Below are 17,600 nucleotides of genomic sequence, written 5' to 3'. Positions count from 1 at the left end.
GTAATCCCAGCACTTTGGGAGGCTGAGGCAGGTGGATCATGAGGTCAAGAGATTGAGACCATCCTGGCCAACATGGTGAAACCCCATCTCTACCAAAAATACAAAAATTAGCTTGGCGTGGTGGTGCGCGTCTGTAGTCCCAGCTACTCGGGAGGCTGAGGCAGAAGAATCGCTTGAACCCAGGAGATGGAGGCTGCAGTGAGCCGAGATCATGCCACTGCACTCCAGCCTGGCAACAAAGCGACACCCCATCTCTAAATAAATAAATAAACATTTAAAAAAAGAAAGTGAGGGTGATGAAATTATAGATAAGTGATAGATCATAGAATCAATTGTCTAAAGAACCTAGTGGAGTCAAAGAATTGTTGGTATATTCATAACCAAAATAGTAACCTAGAAAGAGGGGTGAGTAGGATGCTAGAAATTGGGACTGTGGAGGTGATGGCAAGATCTAAAGCAGTGTTCTTCAAAACTGTATGTTGTCCCATTAGTGGGTCATGAAATCAGTTTGATGGATCAGTCTCTTAAATTATTAACCCTGCTGAACGTAACAGTCTTCTAGACCTTAAAAACACACACACGAACAAACAAAACCACCATCCTGTCATTCTCAGTCACATGGAAGGAACTGGAGGGCATTGTTAATTAAGTGAAATAAGTGAGAAACAAAGTTAAACACTGCATGTTCTCACTCGTATGTATAAGCTAAAAAAAAGATCTCACAGAAGTAAAAAGTAGAATAGAGGATACTAGAGGCTGGGAAGGATAGGGGGAAGGGAGCGATAGGGAGAGATTTGCTAAAGGACACAAAATTATAGCTAGATAGGAGGAAGAAGTTCCTAGTATTCTCTACCACTGCAGGATGACTATAGTTAATATATGGCTTCAAATGTCTAGGAAGAGGATACTGAATGTTCTCAACACAAAATGATAAATGAGATGATGGATATGCTAATTACAATGATCAGATCACAATACATTACATGTACTGAAACATCACTACGTACCTCATAAATATGTACACTATATGTCAATTTTTTTAAGTTTAAAAATTTTTAAAAGACCATACTTCAATTGCAGAATTTCTGATGTATTTGGTCTGGTGTAGGGGTTCAGACATCAGTTTTTCATTAAAATTCTCCAGATAACTACAATGTGCAGGTATAGTCAATAACCATTGGCCCAAGAAGATACTGACATAAAAAGGCTGATAATAGAACTAATGGTAGAAAGATAGTAAGCCACTTGCTAAAATCTTCTAAGAGTTAGGGAGAGAAGTATGAGATCACTTGTATGATGAATTACAATAAGGTACGGCAACAGGTGTCATAGTCTAATGGGAGTCAATGTGCTCAACAAAGCATCCGCAAGTGAGAAGAGCGCATATTCATACGCACACACGCTTAACCATGTTGTGGACGGATAACAAAAATAAACTTTGACTTCATTTCTTATTATTTTGAACTAAATGGAAATAAAAGTCAGTTAAGAAAGGTGCCTGGCACCTATGTCCAGGGATTTGCCCATATCCCACCATGATAAAGTTTGATTTGAATAAACTTTTATTTTAGAATTAAGAATATCGCTAATATAAAATTATAAAAACCTTATTTCTAAGAAAGAGAAAATAAATTGGCTAGAAAGTTTATTGGCAAATCTAGGTCAAGCTCCATAATTTAAAATTATTTAAAACAAAATCAAAAACATCTATAAAAGGTCAGAACATTCAGTATTTTAAGATAAAACTGTTTTTCAAAACAGTATCATGGTTATGAAAACATTTGGCAGGCTATACATTTTTAAATTATAGAAAACATTAAAAATAAAATATCTAACAAAATATGTCTTGCTGTTGCTTTTGGGGAAAAGGTGGGGACAAATATTTTTTATTTTATTTACATATATTTATTAAGAGGTTTCCATATGGTATTGCAAACAGTCCCACGTCTCTTGTATTTTGCTATATGAATTCACACAAAGGAGATGGGATACATAAAATTACAAAGGTGGTAGAAAAGCAAACCAGCCCACATCCTAATACACACTAAAAAGGGCATAGTTCAGATATATAAGCCATATTAGTTTTAGAAAAAGAGCACTGCCCACCCCCACGTATACACACACACACACACACACACACACACACACACACACACTTCACTTTATTAAACCACAAGAGGAAACAAAATATATCATAAGTAACTGATCATTCACTTTCCTATGTTAGTTTTTATGTTTTTCAATCATAATGAAATATATTAAGAACAGATTTTCTTCACGATTGATTTTTGTATCTGACATTCTTTTTTTGTACTTCTGTTGTTTCATTAACATAGGTATAGGCCGGGTGCGGTGGCTCACGCTTGTAATCTCAGCGCTTTGGGAGGCCGAGGCGGGTGGATCACGAGGTCAGGTGATCGAGACCACGGTGAAACCCCGTCCTTACTAAAAATACAAAAAAATTAGCCGGGCGTGGTGGCGGGCACCTGTAGTCCCAGCTACTCGGAGAGGCTGAGGCAGGAGAATGGCGTGAACCCGGGAGGCGGAGCTTGCAGTGAGCCGAGATTGCGCCACTGCACTCCAGCCTGGGTGACAGAGTGAGACTCCGTCTCAAAAAAAAAAAAAAAAAAAAAAAAAAAAACCATAGGTGTACACCCAAATTCTTTAAAATTACAACTTTGAAAATTAATTGTAAAAAACTGTTTTCCATGTATATTACACAGTTTGGCATTAAAAATGACATTTTGGGGGACCTGGTAAATTATAACACACAGGCTTAGAAGAAAAAGAGTGGTATTACTGAATGTATATTGGAATTTAACAAAATGTTTTACTGTATTTACCCCATATATATATACATATATATATTTTTTTTCTGAGACAGAGTGTTACTCCGTCACCCAGGCTGGAGTGCAGGAGTGCAATGGCACGATCTTGGCTCACTGCAACCTCCACCTCCCGGGTTCAAGTGATTCTCCTGCCTCAGCCTCCCAAGTAGCTGGGATTACAGGTGCCCGCCACCAAGCCCAAATAATTTTTGTATTTTTAGTAGAGACGGGGTTTCACCACATTGCCCAGGCTGGTCTCAAACTCCTGACCTTAGGAAATCCACTTGCCTTGGCCTCCCTAAGTGCTGGGATTACAGGCGTGAGTCACTGCACCCGGCCTACCCCATATACTTTTATACTTTGAAACCTTAGATTAATACACCGAGGAATTTTATTTCCTAGAAAAATGTCCCAAATTTCTGTTCTATTGTTTTATACAAAACTCTGCATATAGCTTTTAGTTTGCTTTTGATAGAATTTGTGTTACATAGAGTCCATGTGATGATAGTTAAAATTTTACATAATATATAAATGTATCTTTCTCATCATAGTTCTTCCAGATGGCAATAACATATTATATATGGTAGTTATTTTACCAAGACCTCTGCTATTATAAGAAGACTAGACCTGAATATATTCCCCTTGACAACAGACAGTAGATCTATGAATAATTTTAAGAAGAAAAAGTTAAGCATGACAGCATAGCATCAAAGTTGGTAATTCTTTGTGAATATATTAAGATATGGGCCAAACACAGGCATGACAACTAAAAACAAGTACTGTAAGACTATTTACATACATATATCATGGCTTATTAATAAACAGATTATTAAAGAATAATGTGAATACATTAATTCACAGTATAAACATACATTTAGTAATTTAATTCATGAATAATAAAAATATAGACACATTAGGCACTATTAATATATATTCTTGTTCTGTCATATATATGAAAATATACATATAGATATAGTTCTTTTAAACCAAACTTTTTAACATATTCACTGATTTAAATAAAAGTTGACAGAGGTAGAATTTGTGTCCATGTTCATGATTTTCAGCAACAAGTACTTCAAATATTTCATTACTATTCTGTTCTTTTAAAAATCCACATAGGAACTCATTGAAAGCCATTATTCTGAAAGGGGGGAAATTGAAAAGTGGGTTAAGAGAAAAATGATAAAGTTATTCAACATATTCATAAAAAACTGAAATTCAATAATGTTTTAAATGAAATTATAGAATCTAATAAAACTCTGTGCCCCAAATCCAGTTATATTTAAGAAGTACTGTTCTACTTCTTAAAGTTCAAGTACTGTTTTATTCATTGTACTTTATTTTATTTATTTATTTATTTATTTATTTAGAGATAGGGTCTTGCTGTGTTGCCCAGGCTGGAGTGCAGTGGCATGATCATAGCTCACTGCAGTCTTGATCTCCCGTGCTCAAGTGATCCCTCTGCCTCAGCCTCCAGGCAGGTGCACATCACCATGCCTGGCTCATTTTTTTGGTTTTTAGTATAGATGAGGTCTTACAATGTTGTTTAGGCTAGTCTCAAACTCCTGAGCTCAAGTGATCATCTCACTCTGGCCTCCCAAAACGCTGAGATTACAGGTGTGAGCTACCCTGCCTGGCTTATACTTTTGTTTAAAAAAGTGATTTTTGTTTCCTTATTTATATATCTCTGTATTTTATGTTTCCTCAGTGAGTCTGTGTGATACTGCATTATAACCAGAAACACAGGCTGGGTGCAGTGGCTCATGCCTGTAATCCCAGCACTTCGGGAGGCTGAGGCAGAAGGATTGCTTGAACCCAGGAGTTCAGAACCAGTCTGGACAACATAGTGAGACCCAATATCTATAAAAAAATACAAAAATTAGCTGGGTGTGGTGTCCTGAGTAGTCCCAGCTACTCAGGAGACCAAGGTGGGAGACTGCTTGAGCCCAGGAGTTCAAGGCTACAGTGAACTCTGATGGCACACTGCACCTCTCCAGTCTGGGCAACGGAGCGAGACCGCGAGATCTTGTCTCTAAAACAAAACAAAACAAAACAAAACACACACACAGAAATATGGTCATATGTTCCATAATGATATTTTGGTCAATGACAGACTGCATAAAAGACTGTGGTCCCATAAGATTATAACAGAACTGAAAATTTCCTATTGCTTAGTATTTACTATGCTATGCTTTTAGTCATTATTTTAGAGTGTACCCTTACTCATTAAAAAATAAATGTTGACTATAAAACAGCCTCAGGCAGGTCCTTCAGGAAGTATTCCGGAAGAAGGCACTGTTATCACAGGAGATGGCAGCTCCGTAAATGTTACTGCCCCTGAATACCTTTCAGTGGGGCACCATGTAGAGGCAGGAGACGGTGATATTGATGATCCTGACTCTATGTGGGCCTAGGATAATGTGTGTGTTTGTGTCATTGCTTTTAGAAAAAAACGTTAAAAAGTAAAACAAAAGATTAATTTCATACATAGAATAAAAGCTTATAGAATAAGAATATAAAGAAAAAACATTTCTGTACAGCTATGAAATATGTTTGTGTTTTAAGCTAAGTGTCACTATAAAAGGGTCAAAAAGTTAAAAAAATTAAAAAGTTTATAAAGGAAAAAAGTTACAGTAAGCTAAGGTTAATTTATTATTGGAGAAAATTAAAACAATAAATTTAGCATAGCTGAGTACACAAATAAAGTCTATAGCAGTGAACAGGAATGTCCTAGGCCTTCACATTCACTCACCACTCACTCACTGACTCACCCAAAGCAACTTCCAGTCCTGCAAGCTCCATTTGTGGTAAGTCTCCTATATAGGTGTACCATTTGTTCTCTTTTAAACTGTACTTTTACTGTGTGTTTTCTCTGTTTAGATGCACAAATACCACTGTGTTACAGCTGCCTACAGTATTCAGTACAGTAACATGCTATACAGATTTATCTCCTAGGAGCAAGAGGCTATACCATATAGCCTGGGTATGCAGTAGGCTATATACCATCTAGGTTTGCGTAAGTACATACATTCTATGATGTTTGCACAACATCACGTAAAACAAATTTCTCAGAACATACCCCCTGTTGTTAAGCAATGCATGACTGTATATATTGGGTCTCTGCCCCTGGTTCTTGGCCCACAGCTCCTTGTAATCTCCAGAGTGATAATTTGCAAGCTAATGAGATGACTTTTGCAAGCTAATGAGATGACTGGTGGCTAGCGGCCCCTAAATAGCTTCAGGATGGGAGCTGATCACCACAAAGACCAATGCATGATTAGAGAATTGGGCCACTGGCCCCACACCTCAACCTCCAAAAAGAGGAGAGGGGCTGAAGGTTGAATTGATCATGAATGGCTAATGATTTAATCGATCATACCTACTTAGTGATACCTGCATAAAACCTCCAAAAACTGGGTTCAGGAACCTTTCAGATAGCTGAATACTTGGCTATGCCTACAGGGTGACACGCCTTGAGAGGGCACAGAAGCTTTGAGCTGCTTTCCTGATAATTTGCCCTATGCATCCCTTCCATTTGCCTGTTAATCTGTATCCTTTGTAATAGCCTTTTCAATAAGCAGGTAAATGTAAAATGTTTCCCTGAGTTCTGTGAGCTGCTCTAGCAAATTAATAGAATGTGATGAGGGGGCTGTGGAAACCTCTTCAGTCAGAAGCACAGATCACAACCTGGGACTTGCAATTGGCATCTGACGTCGAGGGGAAGGGATTTGGGGGACTGAGCTCTTAATCTGTGGGATCTGACACTATCTTCAAGCAGATAATGTCAGAATTGAGTTAAATGTTAAAATTGAGATCAATTGGTATCTGCTGGAGAATACGGTGTCTGAAGTGGTGTGCTGAGTGGTGTATGAGAATCGGAAAAACACTTTTGTTGGCTTTTCCTATCTCAAATAGCATGCATTAGATATGACAGTCAAAAAACAAATAATAAAAGTTGGATTGTCTATTTTAACTATCAGAGAGACACTAATCTAAGATGCCATTTTATAGTTGAGCAATTAATTTTTTTTTTTTTCCTTGAGCAATTCATTTCTGAGTGCTTGGGGAAAATCCCTTAAAATTAGTTTTGGTGACAATATTTAGAAAATATGAGGGGAAATGGATTAGTAAATAACAATCTCATTAATATATCTCAAAAATTAATTATAAATTATTACAAAGTTATAAATTATGAGTTTGTTGATGATTATAAAAGCCTTCTAATCTGCATGTACTAGAATTATTGTAAGAAAAAATGGAAAATAACAAGTGTTGGTGACGATATGGAGAACAGAAACCCTCATGCATTGCTGGTGGAAATATAAAATGGTGCAGCACATGGAAAACAGTTTGGCAGTCCCTCAAAAAGTTTAACAGAATTACCATATGACCCAGCAATTCTAGTCTTAGGTATATGCCTAAAGATTTGAAAACAAGGACTAAAACAGATACTTGTACACCAATGCTCAGAGCAGCATTATTCACAATAACCATATGGTAGAAACAACCCAGGTGTCTTTAACTGACAAAAGGATTTTTTAAATGTGGTATATCCTACAATATGGATGAACCTGGAAAATATTATTCTAAGTGAAATAAGCCAGATACAAAAGAACAAATGTATGATTTCACTTATATGAAAATGTAAAATAGGCAAATTCATAGAGACCAGAAAAGTAGATCTGAAGTTACTAGGAGCTGAGAAGGTAAGGTCTGGGGATTGGAGAGTGATTGTTTAATGGGTACAGAATTTCTGTTTGGGGAGATAAAAAAATCTTAGAATTAGATAGTGGTGATGGGTGTGGTGGCGTGCCTGTAGTCCCAGCTACTCAGGAGGCTGAGGCGGGAGGATTGCTTGAGCTCAGGAGTTTGAGGTTTCAGTAAGCTATGATCATGCCACATCCTTCCAGCCTGGGTGACAGAGTGAGACCCTGGCTCTAAAAACAAAACAAAACAAAACAAAACAAAAACGCAGTGTCTAATTCATCACAGCTTCAGGGACTGCAGGAATCTACGTTCCATATCAGTAGTTCTTAAAGTGCAGTCTGGGGATCCCTGAGAATCCCCAATACTCTTTCAGAGACTCTACAAGGTCAAGCCTATTTTCATAAAACCAAGGAATTATTTGCCTTTCACTCTTATTTTCTTACAGGTCTACAGTTGAGTTTTCCAGAGCTACATGATGTCAAGAGACAGGAAGTAAATATTTTAGATTTGTGGGACATGGGGTCTGTCAAAACTACTCAACTCTGCCACTGCAGTAAAGCAATCTGTTAACAAATGGGTGTGGCTGTGCTCCAATAAAGCTTAATTTACACAAATAGGCGGTGGTATGGATTTGGCTTGCAGATCCTAGTTTACCAACCAACCCCTGATCTAAACTGCAGCTGTGAATCAAACATGAGACAATGTCTGTGTCACACTCTCACAAGCCTTTGTAACAAGAAGGTGAACCACCATCTGATCACATGAAAATAACACAGCGATTCAAGAAGGACACAGTGACTACAGTGAACACTGAGAAGTGGTCCTCAAAATGAAAGAGAAAAATAAATGCCTTAATCAAACACAAAAGCAAAAGCAGAGCAATCAGGAATCATTTAAACCAAGGCCCTACAAACATGAGGGCATCAGTATGTCAAAGAATAGCACATAACTAATGTTCACAATGAGGATTCTGAGTCAGAGGAAATGTTTAATTATCTTCTATATATTTCTATCAAAAGAGGCAAAGAAATGTATCAATTTAAAACAAGACTGGCATAACTATTTCTGTCAATGAGTATGCATTTTTCACAGTCACTACCTGTCAAAGCCTGGGTCTGACTCATGTTTCTTTCCCATTCATTCCCATCTCCAGTGAATCAGCACATCCCTTTGATTCTTCCTCAGTCAAATGCGTCCTGGCACTTTACAACTACTTTGGAAAACAGTTTTGCCATATCTACTAGAGCTTGAACATACACATATCCAGTGATCCATCAATTTCACTTCTAAGTATAACCACTGCACTATTTGTAATAGCCCAAACTGGAAACTGCCAAGTGCTTATGAACAGAAGGAGTAGTAACTGGATTGTAGTAAGTTTCCATAATGGCATTCCATATACAGCAACAAGAGTGAACAATCTATAAGTACACACAACAATATGGATGGATCTCACAAATGTACTGTTGAGCAAAAGAAGCCAGGAACATGATTTCATTTATAAAATGTCTAAAAGTAAGCAAAAAGAAATCTACACTTTTAACAGTCAGGACAGTTAGGTTACTTTTAGACCAGGGCTCATAACTGACGCCAAAGAGAGGTTAGTTTTGTTTTGTTTTGTTTTTTTGAGATGGGGTTTTGCTTTGTTGTCCAGGCTGGATTTGAACTGGGCTCAAGTAGTCCTGCAACCTCAGTCTCCTGTGCCAGGCTTTATATTTTATTTTTTTGGATGGAGTCTCATTCTGTCACCCAAGCTGGAGTGCAGTGGCGCAATCTGGGCTCACTGCCACCTCCGCCTCCTGGGTTCAAGCAATTCTCCTGCCTCAGCATCCCAAGTAGCTGGGACTACAGGCACATGCCACCATGCCTAGCTAATTTTTCTATTTTTAGTAGAGACGGGGTTTCACCATGTTGGCCAGGCTGGTCTTGAACTCCTGACCTCAAGTGATCCACCCGCCGCAGCCTCCCAACGTGCTGAGATTACAGAGGCGTGAGCCACCGTGCCTGGCCTGTTTTGTTTTTTTGATTTTCATGCAGGTTACCTGGATGTGTTCAATTTGTTCATTGAAAAAATTCATTGAACTATGTATCTATGATATGGTACCTTTCTGTATATATATCATAGTTTCCTTTAAAAATTATGTCCTAGCTTTCAATGTTATTATACTAATCCTGAACTATTATATTGCTCATTTCATACTACTTACTGGTCTCTCTACTTCTAGTTCCTATCCTTTCCAATATGGTTCAAACACAGTTGTGAAATTAATCTACCAGAAACAGTTCTTTCATCTTGACCCTTCCCTTGTACCCATCCTATACACAGGAGGACTGATCTTCACGGTTCCCTTTGACTTACAGAATAAAGTCTACAATCTCTAATTTAGCTTCACATTCAATATAATACTCTATATATCCCACTGTACCTTCCAAACCTTTCTCCCACAGCCTGCCCTTCCTGCCAGGTTGAGACTACTGTGCCATGTGTACTCCTGTTTCTATGCTTTGTCTACACTTTTACTACCTATTATTTGTAGCCTGAATTTAGCCCTTCATCAAATAATACCCTGTGATAGCTCATACTGTCATTTAACGTTATGCTGTAGATGTCTTCTCTTTTTAAATTCAGGTATAATTTATATATGATAAAATGCATGGACCAGCCTGTAGTCCCAGCTACTCAAGAGGCTGAGGTGGGAGGACTGCTTGAGCCCAGGAGTTTGAGGCCAGCCCAGGCAAGATAGTGAAAACCCTGTCTTTTTTTTTTTTTTTGGAGATAGCGGCTTGCTTTGTCATGCAGACTGGACTGTAATAGTGCATAGTTCACTGCAGCCTCAACCTTCCAGGCTCAAGCCATCCCCCTGCCTCAGTATCCTCCCTCACCTCCCCAGCAGCTGGTAGCTGGGACTACAGGTGTGTGCCACCATGCCTGGCTAATTTTTGCATTTTTTGTAGAGGTGGGGGTCTCACTGTGTTGCCCAGGCTTGTTTCAAACTCCTAGCCTTAGGTGATCCTCCAGCCTCAGCCTCCCCAAAGCGCTGGAATAACAGGTGTGGGCCACTGTGTCTGGCCGAGACCCCATCTCTTAAAAAAAAAAAAAAAGCATACACTGTAAGTGGTCAGTTTTATGAACTTTTCCAATTGTATATATCCACATAACTACTATCACCAAGATACAGAACTTTTTCGTTACTCCAGGAAGTTCTCCTGAATGCCTTTCCAGGCAATCTCCCCTCTCCTGATGCAGAAAACTACTTTCTGAAGTTTTACAACCACAGATTAGTTTTGCCTGTCCTTGGCGTTACATACATACCTTTCTGATTATTACACATTTATATTTTCAGGAGAATGTGAAGGAGACCTCAGAGTGGAACTAAGGGGTGGTGTAGGAAGACCATGTCGACGCATCTCTTGGATTGCTCGTTCTCTGTTAGTAAAGATCAAACAAGAGAGATATATGCAAGCAACAGGAAAAATCAAACAGTGGCATACAAATATAAGAGTTATTAGCTAATTGATAATAAATTACTTAATTAGTATTACTATTAAATTTAAATCCCATGTCTTTGTATGATTTTTAAGTAGTGGATAAAATATTTCAATTAAAAAATTAAATATATATATTTTATATATATATATAGTGAGGAGCATTTTGCTTCTAAGGTATTATTTAATGACCTAATTGCTTTGAACAATCTCTTATACTGCATATTCTTTTAATTGAAATCTTTTATCCACTACTTAAAAATCATACAAAGACATAGGATTTAAATTTAATGGTAATACTGATATACTAATTATACTAATTATATATATACTAATATACTATATACTATACCATACTAATACTAATATACTAATTATATATCATATATGTAACATATAAAATATACAATATATAACATATATGTAAATATATATTATAAATACATAACATACAATATATTATATATTTATAATTGCTTTGAACAATCTTATAGTACATTTTAATTGAAATCTTTTATCCAGTAATTATATTTATATATTACATTATATATCATATATAATATATAAATACTATATATTATATGAGATATAGTCTATATATGTATTATATAATGTATTATATTATGTAATATATAATATACTGTATATAATATATAGTATATATTATATACAGTATATTATATACATTATGTGATATATATTAGTATATTATATTATATATATGTATTATATATAATATAATATTACTATCTTATATATATTAATTATAATACATATTATATAGTGAAAATATATAGAATACCAACTGAACATACAGATAGACACACACAAAAACTAGATGACGAGATGTTAAACTCAAAAAGGCTAATGGTGACTATGGAGGGTAGAACTTACAGATAAATTTAATTTTCTTCTTTATACTTAAAAAAATTATAACCTGTTTAATGTGTTCTTAAAAATTAAATGCCTACGTGATAGACCCTTCTGTGGGATTTGGTTCTAGTAACCACCCTTAGCTTGCATGACACTACATCTTCTGGTTCTTTCTACCTAGATGATCTCTCCTTAGCTCTGTTACTGGATCCTTTTCTCCTGCCTATACTTTGATGTTCCCCATAGCTAGGTTTACTAATTCTTCTTTTTTGTGTGTGTGACAGGGACTTGCTCTATTGCCCAGACTCAAATGCAGTGGTACAATCAAAAGCTCAAACTCCTGGGCTCAAGCGATCCTCCAGCCTCATCCTCCTGAGGAGCTGGGACTACAGGTGCACACCTTCATGGCCAGCTAATTTTTAAAATGCTTTTAGAGATAGGGGTCACACTATGTTGCCCAGGCTGGTCTTGAACTGCTGGCCTCAAGCGATCCTCCTGCCTCAGCCTCCTGAGGAGCTGGGACTACAGGTGTGCACCTTCATGCCCACTAATTTTTAAAATGTTTTTAGAGATAGGGGTCACACTATATTGCCCAGGCTGGTCTTAAATTCCTGGCCTCAAGTGATCCTCCTGCCTCAGCCTCCCAAAGTGCTGGAATTACAGGCATGAACCACCATGCCAGGCCTACCATATCATCTTGCACATATATCTAGCCCTTTTCCATCTTCCTGTCTCAAAACTCCCAAAAGTCAGATTGGAAAGAATCCTATTTTCTCCATCATGCTTTCCTTCCCTGTGTCTGGGTCTGTCCCCACCAAGAATGGGGATTATGTTGCCATCTCCTTTGTGGGCTATTCATAGTCTCTGGCCTAGACTCTTGAAGAACTTGAGTTCTTCAGTATCTGAGATTTCTAATTAGTTCAGTGTTTCTCAAGATTTCTTCAGTACTACTCTCCCAAAGGAACTTTTCTAGACTTTTTCCTCCCCAGATTATCCCTCCACCCCATGAAATTTTAATACACTGCTTATGTCCTGTGGCCCTTTGGAGGGACATACACCATTCTACTAACTTATACTACCTAAAATTTTTTTGCTACCTCTATCCCCTACCCCCAAGAAACAATTTTTTCCCTTGGAGGATGGTGGGTAATACTGCACCAACGAGAATGTATGATGTAGGTGGATAGTAAAGAGCAAGAAAGACATGGTCATGAGGCTCAAGGTTTCGTTGAGACAAGGAACAAGGGGAGGAACTGTGGGGAAGTCTAAAAGCCTGGGCAATAGAGAGCTTGATTTAGGACTTTTGATTTGCAGAGAATTTAAGTTATCCTTAAGAAATGGAAATCGTTATATATGTACAGTTTAGTACATTCAGAAACTAGATCTTCTAAATTACAAGAAATTATCAATCCTGCTTTCATGTCACTGCTGCTACCTATGGCTTACTTTTCTGTTGGTTTGTTTGTTTTTTGAGACAGGGTCTCACTGTTACCCAGGCTGGAGGGCAGTGGCACGATCACAGCTCATTGCAGCCTCAACCTCCTGAGCTCAATCAATCCTCCCACTTCGGCTTCCTGAGTAGCTGGGACTACAGGCACCCATCACCATGCCCCAGCTAATTTTCAAAAATTTTTTTGTAGAGATGGTGTTTTGCCATGTTGCTCAGGCTGGTTTCAAACTCGTGGGCTCAAGTAAATCCACCTGCCTTGGCCTCCCAAAGTGCTGGGATTGCAGGCATGAGCCACTAAGCCAGGCCTTTATGAAATCATAAATATTGATTTCATAGCAAATTGTCGCTATACTTCAAATAGCACACCACCACAAAGTTTTGATGTAAATAGGTAAGAATAACTCAAAAACTGTTCTAACAAGCAATTTGGCCACCAATTGAGAATGAAATCTCAGGAATGCAGATGTCTATGGTATTAATAAAGTAGGAAAGAGTAATGGAAGACAAGTAACTTGGCAACTGATTTTCAAGTTAGACTTCGATTTAAAGCAGGTCTCATTCCGGGTTTGTAACACCTGGGGATTAAATTTTTCAACATAAAGCAAATGAACCAAAATATGAGTGAATATGAAAATTACCAAGCTGTAGGGAATACATTGGAGAGGTTAAGGGTACAGGTTTTAGAATTAAAATCTGTTTGGTTTCCTACCATTTACTATTTATGTGATCTCAGTTTCCTATAATGTAGGCATAATAATAGATTGTTGGTGGGATTAATCAGACACTTATGTAGTGTCTGGCCCACATTTGTTAACTGCTGTTACTATCTTCAAATCATTACCTTTATTATGATTTGTATGTGGAACATCCTACTTGAACCATACATTTTGGAGCTCTTGTAGGGATTGTTGTTCCTTCTCTATACTCTTTGAAATACTTTTGGGCTCTAATTTTGTCCTGCGGAATGCTATAGAAAATATTTATATGACGCTTCCTATTTTATCTTATTTTTCAGATTATTCAACAATTTTATTCAATAAATATTTATATAGCATCCACTATGTAATACTTGCTATTTTAGTTACTGTAGAGCTGTTATCTTCCCCAATACTTGTTGCCTTTTTTAAAAGGAAGAATTACCAAAGAAATGTACTTTATGTATTAGCTTTTAAAAAGTTTGTTATTTGTAAGCCATATTAAATACTTTCTGAAGTACAATAGAGAACACATAAAAACACTGTCAAATGTAAAAAAAAATTTGTCTTACCGTTCGTATCTTTCAGTTGAGATCTGCCTTTTCAGAGCATCATAATCTGTTTGTAACTGCGCCACTTTGGCTCGAAGCATGGTGTTTTCCCGGCTTTGACTAGTTCTTAAAAACAAATTAAAAAATCAAGAAATAAATGTTCCATTTTGTAGAGTCAGGTGCTGTGGGTTTTTTAAATTAATAAAGAGAAGATGAAGACCTTTCAACAAGAATTCTCTAAACTTCTAGAGCTTTTATCACATTTTCTTTTTCATTCATTTAGTTTATTTATGAAACATTTACTGAACATCTATTATGTGCTAAGCACTAAAGCAATGCTAGGGATATAAATTTGAACGAGACATAAACTGTAACACCAAGATGTAAAGTGTCTTCATTGGCTCTTTCTTGACTCTTGCCTTGGAAAAAGAAATATTAATATATTTAATACCTTTCAAAAGCTCATTCTTCAATAATATTTATTCAATAAATATTTATATAGCATCCACTATGTAATATTTGCTATTTTAGTTATTGTAGAGCTGTTATCTTCTCCAATACTTGTTGCCTTTTTTAAAAGGAAGAATTACCAAACAAATGTACTTTATGTATTAGCTTTTTAAAAAGTTTGTTATTTGTAAGCCATATTAAATACTTTCTGAAGTACAATAGAGAACACATAAAAACACTGTCAAATGTGTACTCTACTCTGGGTTTCCCTCCCTCTTCTTACAAATATGTCTAAATCCTTCTATTCTAAAAATATGACATAATCAATCTCTCCCAAAGTAATCAATACAGGTATGTGGGTCAAATCTCATAGCCTTTTTAGAGTCCTTTTTCCTAATCTACAGCATAAGACACAGCCACCTCGTCTTCTCCTGAGAACGCCCTCTCCTTCACTGACTCCTCTGTCCATTCCTCAAATGTAGGCGCTTTCCTAACGTTTTCTCTTCTCTTTACTCCCATAGTACAACCTCTGTAGTGAAGATATACAGGTCTGCACCTCCCAACATGATGTTTCTCCCGAGTCAGTCTCCTAAATTTCCAAAAGCAGCAGATGTATAGGCCAAATATTTTGGTTTTGTACTATCCTTCATATGCTTTGTGTTTGTTCGTTTGGGACAGCGTCTTGCTCTGTCGCCCAGGATGGAGCGCAGTGGTGCAATCTCGGCTCACTGCAACCTCCACCTCCTGGATTCAAGTGATTCTCACGCCTCGGCCTCCTGAGTAGCTGGGACTACAGGTGTGTGCCACCACACCTGGCTATTTTTTTTTGTATTTTTAGTATAGACAGGGTTTCACCACGTTGCCCAGGCTAGTCTCAAACTCTTTGAGCTCAGGCAATCTACCCGCCTTGGCCTCCCCAAGTGCTGAGATTACAGGTGTGAGCCACTGCACCCGGCCTACCCTTCATACTCTTAACCTTTCCTCCACTTCAAAAAAATTAAAAACTATCCTTCACAAGCAATTGTCTTTGCGTAAGTTGACTTAAGACACTTACAATTTGCTTTCGGAAAGGGTTAACTTCTCCTTAAGTAGCTGGATTTCTGTATCCTTCTCACGGGAGGTTAAGTGAGAATGAAATTCTTTATCTCTGTTTGTAGCCAACAATGATTCGAGGTTTTTAACTGTATGTCTCTCATTTGACAGTTGTTTTTTCAGTAGGTCTGACTCTGACTTTACATTTTCTAGTTCCACCACAACCTACATGAAAAACAAAGTAAGATTACTTCAGTATAATTTTAAACTTACTCTGAAAAAATTATTTATCTGACAATATAGCTCTGTGGAACTATTCACCCATCACTTGTTTCATTTTGGGTATTGGTTAAAGATTATGAACCATTTCTTTAAGTATAAGAAAGACACTTTATTTTCAAAATAATCCTTGCTATTTTTACTATGGGCTTATTTGGCTATAGGATCTACTCAAATCCTCAAATAATTTTCAGTCATGGTACCTTATCAAGAGACGGTCATTAAGATAAAACCACAAGGGCAACGAGACCCTTCTGGTTGAATATGCTTACTCTGACTACATCAGCAAGCCAGTATTACAGCTTCTCAGTACTTGAAAATAAAGATACTACTAGATGAGCGAAAATTGAAAACATCCATGTTTGAAAACAAACACTAGGTTATTTAAAGTAATGCCTCCGTTTGGGAAAGGTAAATTCTAGCTAAATAGACTTGTTTAATTAAGATTTATTTATTTTTTTTTTTTTTTTGAGACGGAGTCTCGCTCTGTCGCCCAGGCTGGAGTGCAGTGGCGTGATCTTGGCTCACTGCAAGCTCCGCCTCCTGGGTTCACGCCATTCTCCTGCCTCAGCCTCCCGAGTAGCTGGGACTACAGGCGTCCACCACTGTGCCCAGCTAATTTTTTGTATTTTTAGTAGAGATGGGGTTTCACCGTGGTCTCAATCTCCTGACCTCGTGATCCACTCGCCTCGGCCTCTCAAAGTGCCGGGATTACAGGCGTGAGCCACTGCGCCCGGCCAATTAAGATTTAAACACCTTGAGATTTTTATCGGGAAAAATATTCTATTTTGGAAGCACTGAACTGTTCAATCCTTCATTCAAGTCTTACTTTTTGTTTTTTTTTTGAGACAAGGTCTCACTCTGTCGCCCAAGCTGGAGTGCAGTGGCACAATCTCTGCTTACTGCGGCCTCAACATCCTGGGCTCAAGTGAACCTTCCCCGCCTCAGCCTCCCGAGTAGGTGGGACTATAGGCACATGCCACATGCCTGACTAATTCTTTGTATTTTTTGTAGAGACGGGGTTTTGCCATGCTATCCAGGCTGGTTTCAAACTCCTGAGCTCAATCTGCCTGACTCGACTTCCCAAAGTGTTGGGATTACAGGTGTAAGCTATCGTACCTGGCCTCAAGTCTTACTTTTAAACAAGAAAGAATGTATTAGGATATGCTAATTTATAATCAGAAAATTCATAATCTCCTAGATAGCCATCTATTCCAAAACAGCACCCACTTTCATCACTACGTTTGCC

The 17,600-nt window shown here is 37.6% G+C and overlaps 1 protein-coding gene across 4 annotated transcripts in view; it reads right to left on the bottom strand.

The window, feature by feature from the left end:
• Positions 1–1,670: 1,670 nt before the first annotated feature.
• The window catches only part of CEP135 (centrosomal protein 135), a 129,941-nt gene continuing 114,011 nt past the window's right edge, over positions 1,671–17,600 (bottom strand). For all 4 annotated transcript variants that reach the window (XM_058434399.1, XM_032151459.2, XM_032151458.2 and 1 more), the window contains 4 exons: positions 16,095–16,297; positions 14,612–14,716; positions 10,849–10,962; positions 1,671–3,969 (listed from right to left, as the gene is read on the bottom strand). In XM_058434399.1, the coding sequence (XP_058290382.1) occupies positions 10,860–10,962; positions 14,612–14,716; positions 16,095–16,297 (411 nt within the window). In that variant the 3' untranslated portion in view covers positions 1,671–3,969; positions 10,849–10,859. The remainder of the gene's footprint in view (positions 3,970–10,848; positions 10,963–14,611; positions 14,717–16,094; positions 16,298–17,600) is intronic.

The sequence above is a fragment of the Hylobates moloch genome, unplaced genomic scaffold (genome assembly GCF_009828535.3).
Source record: "Hylobates moloch isolate HMO894 unplaced genomic scaffold, HMol_V3 SCAFFOLD_2, whole genome shotgun sequence".
Classification (NCBI taxonomy): domain Eukaryota; kingdom Metazoa; phylum Chordata; class Mammalia; order Primates; family Hylobatidae; genus Hylobates; species Hylobates moloch.
This window is presented reverse-complemented; position numbering and strand designations above follow the sequence as displayed.